This window comes from Eurypyga helias, unplaced genomic scaffold (genome assembly GCF_000690775.1).
Source record: "Eurypyga helias isolate BGI_N326 unplaced genomic scaffold, ASM69077v1 scaffold7619, whole genome shotgun sequence".
NCBI classification, from domain to species: Eukaryota; Metazoa; Chordata; class Aves; order Eurypygiformes; family Eurypygidae; genus Eurypyga; species Eurypyga helias.
In genome coordinates, this window is record NW_010271313.1 from 21,402 (window position 1) to 33,762 (window position 12,361).

Consider the following 12,361-nt stretch of genomic DNA (forward strand, 5'->3'; position numbering starts at 1 on the left):
CATGAAGGTGTAGCTGCTGAGTACTCAGTCACTTCTGTTAAAATTCTTATTAAAATACAGCAGCTCTCCTATTATGCCATTTATTTTCATTAGGTGACATGTTCACTATTAGAGCTATTTCCCCAAAAACCACAATAATAGACAATTATAAATCAATACTCAGCAAGTACGAGAGAAAAATGGAAGAAAAACTTTCCTGTAAAGAACATCCCCCATAAGACTGATCCCAAGAGGGAATTTAGCCCAGAAAGCACTAGACCTCAATCAGTAGTTTCTATGCCAACCCTTACCATCCAGGCAAGGACAAGGGAAACAAAGTTTTAAGAGATTGATACATGTATTTGGGCTAGTTACTCAAAAAGCTGGCAAAGCTGTCCACTTCCTCTTGTTGCTATTTACTTTTCAAAGGTATCAGATGCTTCAGTTCCAGCGCCCAAGCCTGGCACAAAGAAACAGCACAAAGAAACAGCCCCCTCCCCCACAGACTTTCTTCCTGTCTTTCCCCACGCTGCAGCTTACACTCACTTGTGGAAACGCGCATCTGATTACAGAACATTTCTATTCCACAAGCTGCATTAACGCATTCAGACCAGCCAAGCCACAAGTATCTCAGCAGTCTCCCTCTGTGCTTACAGAATGAATGGGAAGAAGGGATAAATGCTGCTGCAGGATGACCTCAGAGGAAAGAACACTAAAGAAAACTCATTTTCTCCCTACTCTTGCGCAGAGCACAAACTATACAGGTGTGTATCAGAGGTTGAAGCCAAATACCTAGCAGATTCCTAACACCATAGGCTGTATTTAGCTCAAATTAGATGCTACCTACTTAGCTGTTACTAGCAATTCCAGTGGCTCAAGAATTTTCACCCCCCTCCCCCCAAATTCCAGCAAGAATATTCAGGAGAGACCTTCTAATTAGGAATATCAGCAAACGCATGCAGAAAATTCATCGCTGCCCAAAGCATGGAGATAAAACAAAGCACCAGAGGGAGTAAAAAAAGCCTGTCACCTCAAGTGGTAGATAAATATAAATGAAGCCTCAACCTTTCAGATAAACTAGGAAATTTGAATCGTACTCCATTTTCAAACTCAAATACAGAAGTCTGAAAATAACTTGAGACCTAACACTAGGAAAAAAGAAAAAAGGCAGTGGCTTCAAACCAGATTTTTAAACTTTTATATATATTATCACACATGAAACAGGTGGTTTATTTCATTTTCATTAACCTCAAACCAATCCATTTGTGCAGGTCAATGAAGAAGGGCAACTATTAACTAATATTCCACTCAAATTCTTGAAGGAAGTCTATGAAATCACCAGCTTTTGAGACACAGTAACATTTACCCTCTACAGTGAATCGTAGAAGTCCAAGCAGAAGGTAACTAATAGGGGAAAAATTCTCAACTTTTCACTATCAGATGAACTCAAGATTGAAAAAAATCTGAAAGACATCCAACACAGAGGCCTGGCTTTATTTTGAAAGATGTGTAACTGCAGTTTCCATTACAGATGCTCTATGTTCCTGAAAACTCAGATTCTGATGTCCTGCTTAAGAAAACCCAACCAAACAAATTCCATTCCCTCAAACAACTCAATGCAAGAAGTTTCTCTAGCCTCATTTTGAGGATACTCTTATTTGTTCAGAATATCAAGTCACCACAAGCTGAAGGCTACAGACTCTCCCTGAAGCAAATGAAAATACATTACTTCCTCAGAATGATGAATAATTTATACCTGATTTGCTCCCATACCACTGAAAATGTAAGTGGCATGAATAAGTACTTATTACTGCGGCACACAGACATGCTGTAATGCCTCAGACAATTACTGCTGTATGAAAACACAGCCTTAACTCCAAAGCCAGCACTTAACTTCTACCATTTGCCTATTCACATCAGTATCAGATTTACCGATAACCGACGGCTTTAAGAATCATTTACACATTATGGAACTCCTGCACCTTCTCAATGGAATGGTTGCCAAAATAGGCTGAAGAGCTGAAAACTGGTTTTGACACGATGCGATTCCTATCAAAATGGTTGAAAAATATGAAGTTAAATACTTTTCTATCATATTCTGCTCCTTTGAATTCTTATTTGGAGGCATGTGCCTACATCTGCATTCATTCCTGCCTTTCAACATATCCATCCGCAGTATCATTTGTTCCTAGCCCCAGTTTGCTTCTTCAATATTCAGTTAAGTTTTACTGTTACTCAGCTCCTACCTGCCTCTGCCTTCATATCCTCCCACACTCACACACTTTCCTGTCTATGTACTCAGATTTACCTTTGAAACAGCAGTATCTTTTGGGTTTGAATGTCATCCGCTGAAATCTTACATGGCACCATCCGCAGTATCATTTGTTCCTAGCCCCAGTTTGCTTCTTCAATATTCAGTTAAGTTTTACTGTTACTCAGCTCCTACCTGCCTCTGCCTTCATATCCTCCCACACTCACACACTTTCCTGTCTATGTACTCAGATTTACCTTTGAAACAGCAGTATCTTTTGGGTTTGAATGTCATCCGCTGAAATCTTACATGGCACTGTAGAAATTCTATACAAATAATAAAGTATTACAAAGAAAATTTAAACATGTTGCAAATGAGTTGGGAGAGTTATTCCTGGCGGATCACAACACTTGAAGCATTTCATTCCTTAATTCTTACTGCATTAAAAAAACTAACATTACTTCTAGACTCTAAGGAACGATGGAAATGTTCCATCTGAAGCGCAGGCATTATGCTGATCCCAGTGAACTTAGAAGTGTCACCGCAAGTGGCATACCTGACAAGTAGGCTCCAGATCCATTTTTCTTCTGAGGAATTTCTCCACATGCCCAATCGTTGCGTCCCCTGAAACACGCACAAACTTCTTTTCCAAAGGCTGCAAAAATGCACAGAAGAGTCCAAGAGATTAGAACTAGGCAATGGTTGTGCCTAACACAAGAATATAAGATTTTAAGACAACACGTATTTTCAGCCATCATCCCTTGTAAACCCCAAACCCAAGTGAAAGCCCACTATCAGAGCAAGACATCTTAGATTTTTGGACCCTTCTCTGATCTACTTCTAGATTACCTCATAGGTAAGGGACTAAATATATATGTATTAAGACTCCAGGAGCAAGCTTCCTGCAGTTTAAAACAACATTTAAACATAACCAACTACTGACTTCAGTCCTATTTCACTAATGAAGTATCAGAAAATGATACTTGCTATTAATTCTGCATAGAAATTAGTTACTACACAGCATTTTAAGAATTTCTCCCCCCAAAGGCATTTAGTCATCAGAAGTACATAAACTATTTTCTAAAGTTTCCTTGTTTCTCTGAAATAAGGATTGTGTAACAAACATGCTTTGCATAATTAAACCATGTCATTTTATAATGCAAAGAGCTTAAGTCCTTTAGCATTCTAAAAGTACTACGGATTGGGCTGGAACCAACTTAATAGTCCACGAAATTCCAGAATCAATTAAAATATATTTCTACGCAGAACACAAGGGGAAGACTGGTCTGCAATCTTTTTGTATGATTTCTAAATACTTTCACAGCAAGGACTGCACCAACAAGACATTTACTATGTCAGCCTCAAAATATTTCAGGGGCTTCTCTATGGATACAATTTTAAGCAGCTGGCTGGTGGTGTGGGTGAAGAGGCACAAAGGCAGAGCAGATGACTGCATTCAGTGTGATAAATTGATTACCTTTTGTGTCAATTAATTGGATTTTTATATTGACTTCCGAACAGCTGTTATTTACTATCCAGATTCATCATATTCTTTCAGGTTGAAAGAAGGGTCAGAGAGGGTCATGGACTACCCCTGAACTCAATCATGAATTTAAATACGTATCCATGAAAACTGTGGTTTTGGAACAATAGTTTGATTTATTCATGTATAAGAGCTTGAAATGCTGGGCAGACCTGATCTAGTGAACCATGCTGCTGCAAGCCTGATGATGCTACATTTATGTTTGCTGCATGTATAAATCACAGTTTATGGCCACGGACCTTGCAACCTATGCTTTCCCCCCATCCCTACTAAAACTAGGTTGAAAAACCTTCATCTATGAAGTTCAACGTTAGTTCAGAAAAATAAGACAGATAAAGAAGCAATTGAAGACAGAGCAATGCTGTAAGTGTATCAAGGTACGTTTTGCGAGAAGTGGGTATGAAAGGGGGATTCGGAAGGTTGATAAATAAACCTCTTGGTCATGAGGAGGAACAAAAAAGCATGAAGATAAAAGTGTAGTGAAGAATAAAGACAGAGAAGAAGAGAGAGAGAGAAGCAGGGAGTTATCATACAGCAAGGATTTGAAAATACTGCAGGAAAATACCCGTTAAGATGTGGTATTTCTTAAAACTTACACAGAAGTCTAAATGTGCACACAGACTTTAGTCTATGGATAGCAGGCTTACTTGCAGCACAGAACTATTCACTGTGAGCAATGGTGAGCAGTCATTCATGGGCAACATCCTCAGAGCACTACAGTTAAAGTGAGTAGGAATATTTATGGCTTAAAAGGGAAAAAATACACAGAAATATCCCTTTCCTGAGTCACAAACACTTCTGAATGATGTGTGAGCCAAGTATTTTTTAGAAGGCAAAACTACTCACATCAGACTGTCACATTTCAGAGGAAATAAGTGTCTGACACACATTTTGCTATCAGAACATGTACGTTAATAAAATGGTTGAACTGCCCTACAGTCATTCTGGTGTAGCCCAAAATGATCATGATAAAAAACTAAGCAGAAAGAAGGGCAAATATGAGACAGGAAGGATGGGAGGTGATACAAGGGCAAGAAAACGAAAAAGAAGCAGTGTGAAATGTAAAGGTAAACAAGGAGAAAAAACGCTGGGTAGGTGCAGGGGGTGTAACAGATGAAGAAAATCAATTGCAGACATCTTTAGGAACACTGCTCCCCTTCTACAGATCAATGTTGATTTATGAAACTGTACTCACATTTCAACTCTTTGTAAAACTTAGAGTTATTTCTGCACTGTAGAGTTTGAAATAGCCTAAGCTCTGCCACAGCGAGTGTAGTTACTATTACAAATAGCATGAATAACTGCAATCATATCCAACAGTTCAGGTTTGTGCCTGAAAATCCATGGATTTGAAAACAACTCGCCTGGAAACATGAAGGAAATTAGTAAAATGGTACAATCAGGACAATTAATATTTAAGTTCCTAACGTGTTTTTTTCCCTTACATTTTCAACAGTGAAATTTTGCTGCTAACTGTACCAGTTAGGTGTCTCTTACAACCTATTATTCTGTGCCATTTGATCTTTGAGTCTTACAGTTCTAATACAGTGACACATTAAATGCAACAATACTGTGTAATTTTAAATTATATCTCATTCTTGCCTTTGTCTTGTTTTCTAAACATTTAGCCAAAACAGAGGAATGATACTCTGAGCATCTCTAACTAAGGCACATGAAATCATGAGGGCAGCAAACAACGTGCAGTTCCACCATGAATCTGTACAAAAGCAGCCAATAAGACGTGCACTGTAAGAGCAGCCGTGTTCTTTAGCAAGGTTTGGGAATGTTGTTTCTTGTTTAGCAGAACAGCCACAGTTCAGACACCAAATGTTGTTAGGGAAGGGCTGGAGAAAAGGGTAGGTTTTCTGCTGGCTAAGGAAGTGCATTGTGCCGTCTAGCCAATTTGTGCAATTTTTTTTTAATGTTTAAGCACATACCAATTTGCTGTACTATTGTTACACCTCAGGCTACACTTCCTCTGAATGACCTATGCAAGCTTTCCACCACAATTCGAGAATCTACTTCAAACCCAGTATTTTAGACATGGCTACATCTTTGTTTAGGATGCCAACAAGAAAACCACAATAGTGCACCTTTTGGTGAGAGAGATGCAAGAATAAGAAGCTAAAATTGCCTAGGTGAAGGTTCATCAGTATCATTCCCATTCTTCCACCGGAACTTCAGTGTAGCCTCAGAAGTATTCTTTTCCTATTCTGTGACGCTATACAATAACAGGTTTGAAAGTACACTGTATTCCCAGGTTGGTTTGGACTATGCTGATGAAAGTTCAGTGTAAGAAAACCAAGCTAAATGAAATATATTCAGGCTATACATATTTCTGAAGTAAATCATAAGAGAAAAATTCAAATCACATCTGCACCTTAAAATTCCCTGTGCCTTCGTTAGCTCTGAAAAACAAGAGAAGAGTAAACACAATCAATATTGCTAAGGTTAACAGTTATTAACACCCTCAAGTTCTTTATTATAATAGTGACTTATGGATTTTGTAGTCTGGCATATCAAGCTTTTTTTCCAAACCAGGCTTTTCCTTTCACTAAACTCTACTACAGGAAATAACAGTAGATTGAACTTATATATCTTTTTCTTCTACCCTTCACTTGCCACTCCATTTTTCTTCAGAATTCAGCTATTTATGATTTTAAGGTTTGTCTACTTGAAATGGAAAACCAAACAACACAGTCGAAAGGCATTTTTAAACATAAAATTCATTTTCACAGGAATAGGTTGCGTACTAATGCTGCTTAAACATCCATATTTCATCATCTCTGGTATTCAGAACTTTAACAGACAATACCTAAGAAGCTGCTGACAGAACACACCCAGCCAAAGAGGCTTTCTAGGCCAGTTGTTTGCCTTCATGACTATTTCTATCACAGGATTAACGCTAATGCTATCTAGGAACTCAGGAAAGCAGCAGGTGCCTCTCTGGAAGATGAAATAAACGCAAAGGTGGCAAATGACCAAATTCCCAGCTGGCTTCAGGAAAGGTTCATTGATGTGCACAGCCTGAGTGTGTGATCTATACTCCACACCTCCCGACTGTAGCACAACGTGTAAATTTCTCACTTACTTTAGCCCAGTTCATGACATTTCACTATTCCTGCATCACATTAGCAAGTATGATCATATGAGAGAGGAAAAAATGCAGTATTTCATTACACTGGAGAGGACAAAAATCAAACATCACTATACATCAACTACATTTCTACTGCCCATCTGATACAGCAAGCTTCTGCAGACCACACATCCGCATGGCACTTCAAGCTCCTGCAGTTGAGCATCCACCTCTAAATACGCACCAGGTCCCAGGGTTAAGTAAAACTATCATCAAATTCTACCACTGAAATGAAATCTAAAGTTACTAAGAAACCTGAGGCCTAACTTGTCTGACATCTTCCTCTTGCTCTGAAGAGAAAAATGTGCCTGCTGAGAATCACAGGGGGGTGGGCTAGTGACCAGGAGACTTTCACAGTAGAGATCTAAACCAAAGTCCTTTCACTACAGTGAGCTCACGCTGTATCTAATTCTGCAGCCCAGACAATCTAATGAACCTTTCCTATAGAGCCACCAAGTGTTCCAACCTGAAAGGGATGTCCTTGTAACTAAATTCTAATTCCTGTTTTTAAAGTCATTTTAAAGTGTAAATGATCACTGAGAAAGACAGGGGCTGTCAGAATAAAAGCATGCTCCTATGACCCTTCACTCTGCCACCTGCCAACCCAGTACAGCAGTGGCTGATCCCCAGCACGGGTCCCAGCATGGACATCCCTCACATTCATTTCTAGGTGGTAACTTAATGAGATAGTCACCCAAGGCAATAAAATAACTGCATAATTTCCTAATATTCCTAACTCAACATAAATGAAGGGTAAATACCATTATATTTTAATCTTTTCCACCATGATTTTCATCACAGAATTTTACCTTATGTCTGTATTTATCCATTTAATTACGTTTTACCCAATGGAGTAAAAAGCATGCCTGAGCACCAGCTCACTGGGACCCTGTACTAAAGCATCACGTGTTTTATACCACATTCAAAGGGAAAAACCCTTTATAAGTACAATTAAAAATTGTAATTAAATATAGTTTCAAGCATGCAATACACAGTGGTCACAGGCTGAACAGCTATATGTCTTTGCTTTCCTCTCCCGTTCAACCCACAGCTCTTGGCTTTATTTATGACAAACCTGCTCGTAATGTAAAAGCATTAGTTTCCTCAGTCTCATTCCTTTAACACATGAATGTTATTTCCATACCATCCTACTCAGCAGAATGGCTATGTAATATCTTACTTAAAAAGAGGAATCTGAGACAGACTGTGTTGAAAGGTGACCAAAACCTGCAAGTGCCCAATTTGGGACATCCAAGACTGTGTTTGTCTGCAGAACACTTGATACTACAGTTTTAGTCATGACTCCCACTGCTTTCAGCTGTGCTTGTGAGCATCCAGCACTTCTGCAAGTCAGGCTTAAAGAAAATAAACACTGAAATTAATTCAGGTATGTGGATTCACTAGGACGTTCTATAGCACAGTCAGGCATTGTTCCCTAGAGGATTAGCCCTAAGACATCTTTTCTTCCCTCAGTCCCACTCCTCATCCATTTAAAGAAATACAGAAGCCACATGATGGGCAACACAAAAATAAAACCAAACACACACACACACCCCCCCCACCTGACCAGAAGTTACCCGTAGGCAAGATTTGTTCTGTACTCTGAATAAAGGAAGACACAGTGGAGACACTGGACGTAGCATATAAGACTAGGACATGATGATTCAACCTCACCTTTTGTACACAAGACAGTATGCTTTGTTACCAGAATTTCCCAACTTCTGAGGGCTTGATTCTACATCATTTGTGTAATAATTTGCTATGAATAGGTACTGGAGTTTACTGAACATTTTGCTCAGACAAATTCAGGCCAAAAGCAGGCACAGTCTGGGTAGAGGGTAAGAGCTGCATCAGAGTCACGTTGGTTCCCCCTACAATTGAGGTTCTGCACTGCGTGGTGCTAGCAGAGTAGTTACAGCTTTCAATCCTTTCTCAATTATCCTCTCTCAGTCACTAAAATATAAATCTGAATATGACCAAAGCAATACAACTTCTCCCTCTTGTGTTCCTAAAAAACTCGCGTGTTTGGGCTAGATTTTAACCCCACCATCTGTGGCTAAAGGTGATACAAAAGCTTCAACATAATTCATTAAAGCCTGGGAAACTTTCAGGCTGACTTAGTAGACCACATTATTAGCCCCACCTATAACACTCAGGGGAACTACTCTAGCTGCCCAGGTTGTCGTTGCAGCACCCAAGTTACATGAGCAAGCCCTGGCACAGTCAGCATTAATGGTGCTGCCACCTACAGGGATTAAGGGACCAGTGTTTCATCATTCGGTTCACTGATACTACACTACTTCGTTAAAAATAAACCAAACACACGTGAATTTTAAACCCACATTTTTTGAGAAGCTATTTTCATAGGAAGACACCTCACACACTTATCTGCATCATCTAGCTATGCACAGTTTGCTTCACTATTGCACTAAGTTAAACCCAGCTCCCCATTGCTATTTGAGGTGAAGGAAATGCACATTCAACGAAAACGAAGAGCCAGGTAATGCTCCAACACACATAAGCAGCACCCTCATGTCACCTGCTTGCTCCCACATTTGCCCACAACTCACCCAATGAACTCCAGAAGTATGGAGATGTCAAGTTCTGGTGGGATCCGGAACATGGAGCCCAGAACTTTCCGAGGTCTTCCTCTGCTCACTGGAACTGGCTGTGGGACAGCTGAAAAATTCAAATAGCCAAAATGCAAACACAACTTGAAATAAAAGCAGCATAAGATGCTAACATACACCAAGCAAAACCGATGAGCTCATAAGGAAATAAAGACCATGCAATTAATTTTTTTTTTTTTTTTCCCCCTAACTCAGCTCCTTATATATTTCATGCTGTGTATCTCAAGCAGCATTTTATTAACTTCCAGTGTGGCACTTCTCCACAGAGCTGCTTATTTCACAGTAAGACAAAAAATAATTAGAATCATCCCTCATCTGTCAACAGACTTTGAAGTTCTTATTTTCACTTCTTTGTAACGTCTGTTGTGTATTAAAGGGCCAAAAAGAAAATTAACGCACATTTTATATATATTCCCTTGTTGTAGGCAAAGTCTGTTTTTTAAAAAAATCCAACTGTTAAGGAATACTAGTTGTCTACTTTAAACTGAGTTTAAGTGCTGTCAGTTCCATCAGGTTTTGTAATCTGAGAACTGTGACAAGTTACAGTGATCAGACAGCCAAGAATCCCATATTTCCAATACTACACATCTCCAGCTGTGGGCTAATATTTCAAGGAAAGTCCTTAAGAATAAATGGTATAGTAAGTATTTCCTTAACAGTGTCCTCTAAAGTGACTACGGCTCACCTGGTTTGGGCACTTCTAATCCTCTTTCTTTATAGAAGTCATGCATTTGTTTTTTCTCTCCTGAAAAAACCCACAATACAGAACAGATTGGAGTGTTATTTCAGATGCTGAGACTATCCATATAGTTTCCAACGTTCAGAGCAGTAAAATCTTTCCAAGTTCCTACAGACCTTCACCATCACTAGTATTCCATGAGGCTGGGACACTTAAGATACCCAGACTAAGAGCTTGTTAGTAAAAACTGGGAAGAAATCAGAGAAACTGGACATTTATCATACTGAAATAACTGAAAGAACTAGCATCCTTCTGGCTGTCATGACTATTTTTCTACCACCTACAGTCCACACGTAGCCACTAGGTGTGCCCATTTCTCTCAGGCCACCCAGAACTGTGCAGGTTCATTGGCTCCCCATGTAAATGACACGTGACAGTGAACACAACTAAAAGCAGAAAAACAAATTGGCAGTAAAGGAAAAAAACAAAAGCATTTGAGAGAAATCAGTCTTAGTAACTTTTTTTTAAACTGAAGCAAGTGAACTTATTAGATGGAACAATATTTTCTGTACTTCTATAAAACTGAGGCATAACTGTGAAATGTTATCTGGATACAGCGATCCCTGTGTTTCATGAGAAAGGGTATGTACCACTACCGTAATAGCATTTTGCAGCCAGAAAGATGCCAGTTGGCACAGCCGATTCACTGAGATCTACAACCAAATGTTACAAAACTATTAAAGAGTCCAGAGTAAAAATGGGCCTTTGAATTACTCTGCTTTCTCTTCAGTCTCCTCAGTCTCTAAACGGTAATAAAATAAAAGGACTTACTTTCCTCCAAATTGACAACTAATTTATAGACTATATCTTGCAGTTGCCGATCCAGTCTATTAAAGAGAAAAAAAGAAAATGTCTTTGGTGCAATACAGGATGGTTTTCATTAAATTGTAACAGAGGTGTGAATACACTGTTGAAATATGACATACATAAAGAGAAGAGTGACAGAGCAGCTACTCCTTATCTGCCTAAAGTCATGTCCTGACAGCAGAGCTTCAACAGAAACAGCCATGTAAAGTTAAAAGCACCACCTTCCAAGAACTTATGAACAGCCTGAGAAACCAAACCTCAATTTTCCGAGTTCGTAAGTATACCATGCCAACACAGCTTTGTCTAAAAGGAAATCTAAGCAAATAGTTAAGATCTCATATCACCTTTAATACTGAGCAAAACCATAAAACCATTACCCAGGGAGGAGGGTAACAAACCCTAGAAAGGGATACAAACCAGATAAACCAAGAAATTGAATATTTTGATCTCCACTATTGAGACAAAGCTTTCATAAACAAAGATGACAAACTGTTCCTTCATCTGAAATAAGTTTACAGTCTTGTAGTGCTTTCCAACACATTTAAAAGCAAGCAGCAAAACTTGAAAAAAAAAATATACCTACAAAACCGGCAGGAAAGCACTACAAGACTGTAAACCAACACATTTAAAAGCAAGCAGCTTTTTTTAAAAAAATATACCTACAAAACCGGCACGAACTTATTACCTGATATTATAAAGGGGCTGTGTCTGATGTACAACAATATTGCATTTTGGACATCTGTTGCTATAGTAGAAGTGTCTCACTATGCAGCTTTTGCAAACTGTAAAGAAAAGAAACCACGTAAAGGCCACATGTCCATTATACAATACCATCTGTTTAAGCAAGAGGAGCAGTTACACCCAGACTTGTCAAACAAAATTTTTCAGCAGCAGAATGAAGCAAGTATTTCAACTTTTGAGCTCAGGTAAACAGCAGGTCTCTGCCTGTACAGGATACAACACTCCTGAATATTGAATTAGTATTATTCCTATGAATTTAAAACTCAGCTAGGTGTTCAATGTTTTAATTGTATTACCTAGAACAAGTGCAGAGCTAAGACAACAGAATACAGACTGGTGCAGACAAAAGGTTTGCTGAAAAGCACCCTACAAACAGTTTCAGGAGAAAAAGCAAGGTAAGAAATTTTAATTCTGCCATTTTCATTGTACATTACATATACATTAAAAATTTGGAAGGAAAGCTGATGAGTGGAAATATCTGGAATACGTAATTTACTAACTATTGAATCAGCTCCATATCACAGAATGGTTAGGG

The 12,361-nt window shown here is 38.8% G+C and overlaps 1 protein-coding gene across 1 annotated transcript in view; it reads right to left on the bottom strand.

Moving 5' to 3' along the window:
* The window catches only part of PCGF6 (polycomb group ring finger 6), a gene marked incomplete at its 5' end in the record, with an annotated part of 19,771 nt that extends 7,904 nt beyond the window's left edge, over positions 1 to 11,867 (bottom strand). The window contains 6 exons of the mRNA XM_010158762.1: positions 2,787 to 2,885; positions 6,154 to 6,181; positions 9,480 to 9,588; positions 10,225 to 10,284; positions 11,050 to 11,105; positions 11,771 to 11,867. Coding sequence (XP_010157064.1) covers positions 2,787 to 2,885; positions 6,154 to 6,181; positions 9,480 to 9,588; positions 10,225 to 10,284; positions 11,050 to 11,105; positions 11,771 to 11,867 — 449 coding nt within the window. The remainder of the gene's footprint in view (positions 1 to 2,786; positions 2,886 to 6,153; positions 6,182 to 9,479; positions 9,589 to 10,224; positions 10,285 to 11,049; positions 11,106 to 11,770) is intronic.
* Between the last annotated feature and the right edge of the window lie 494 nt (positions 11,868 to 12,361).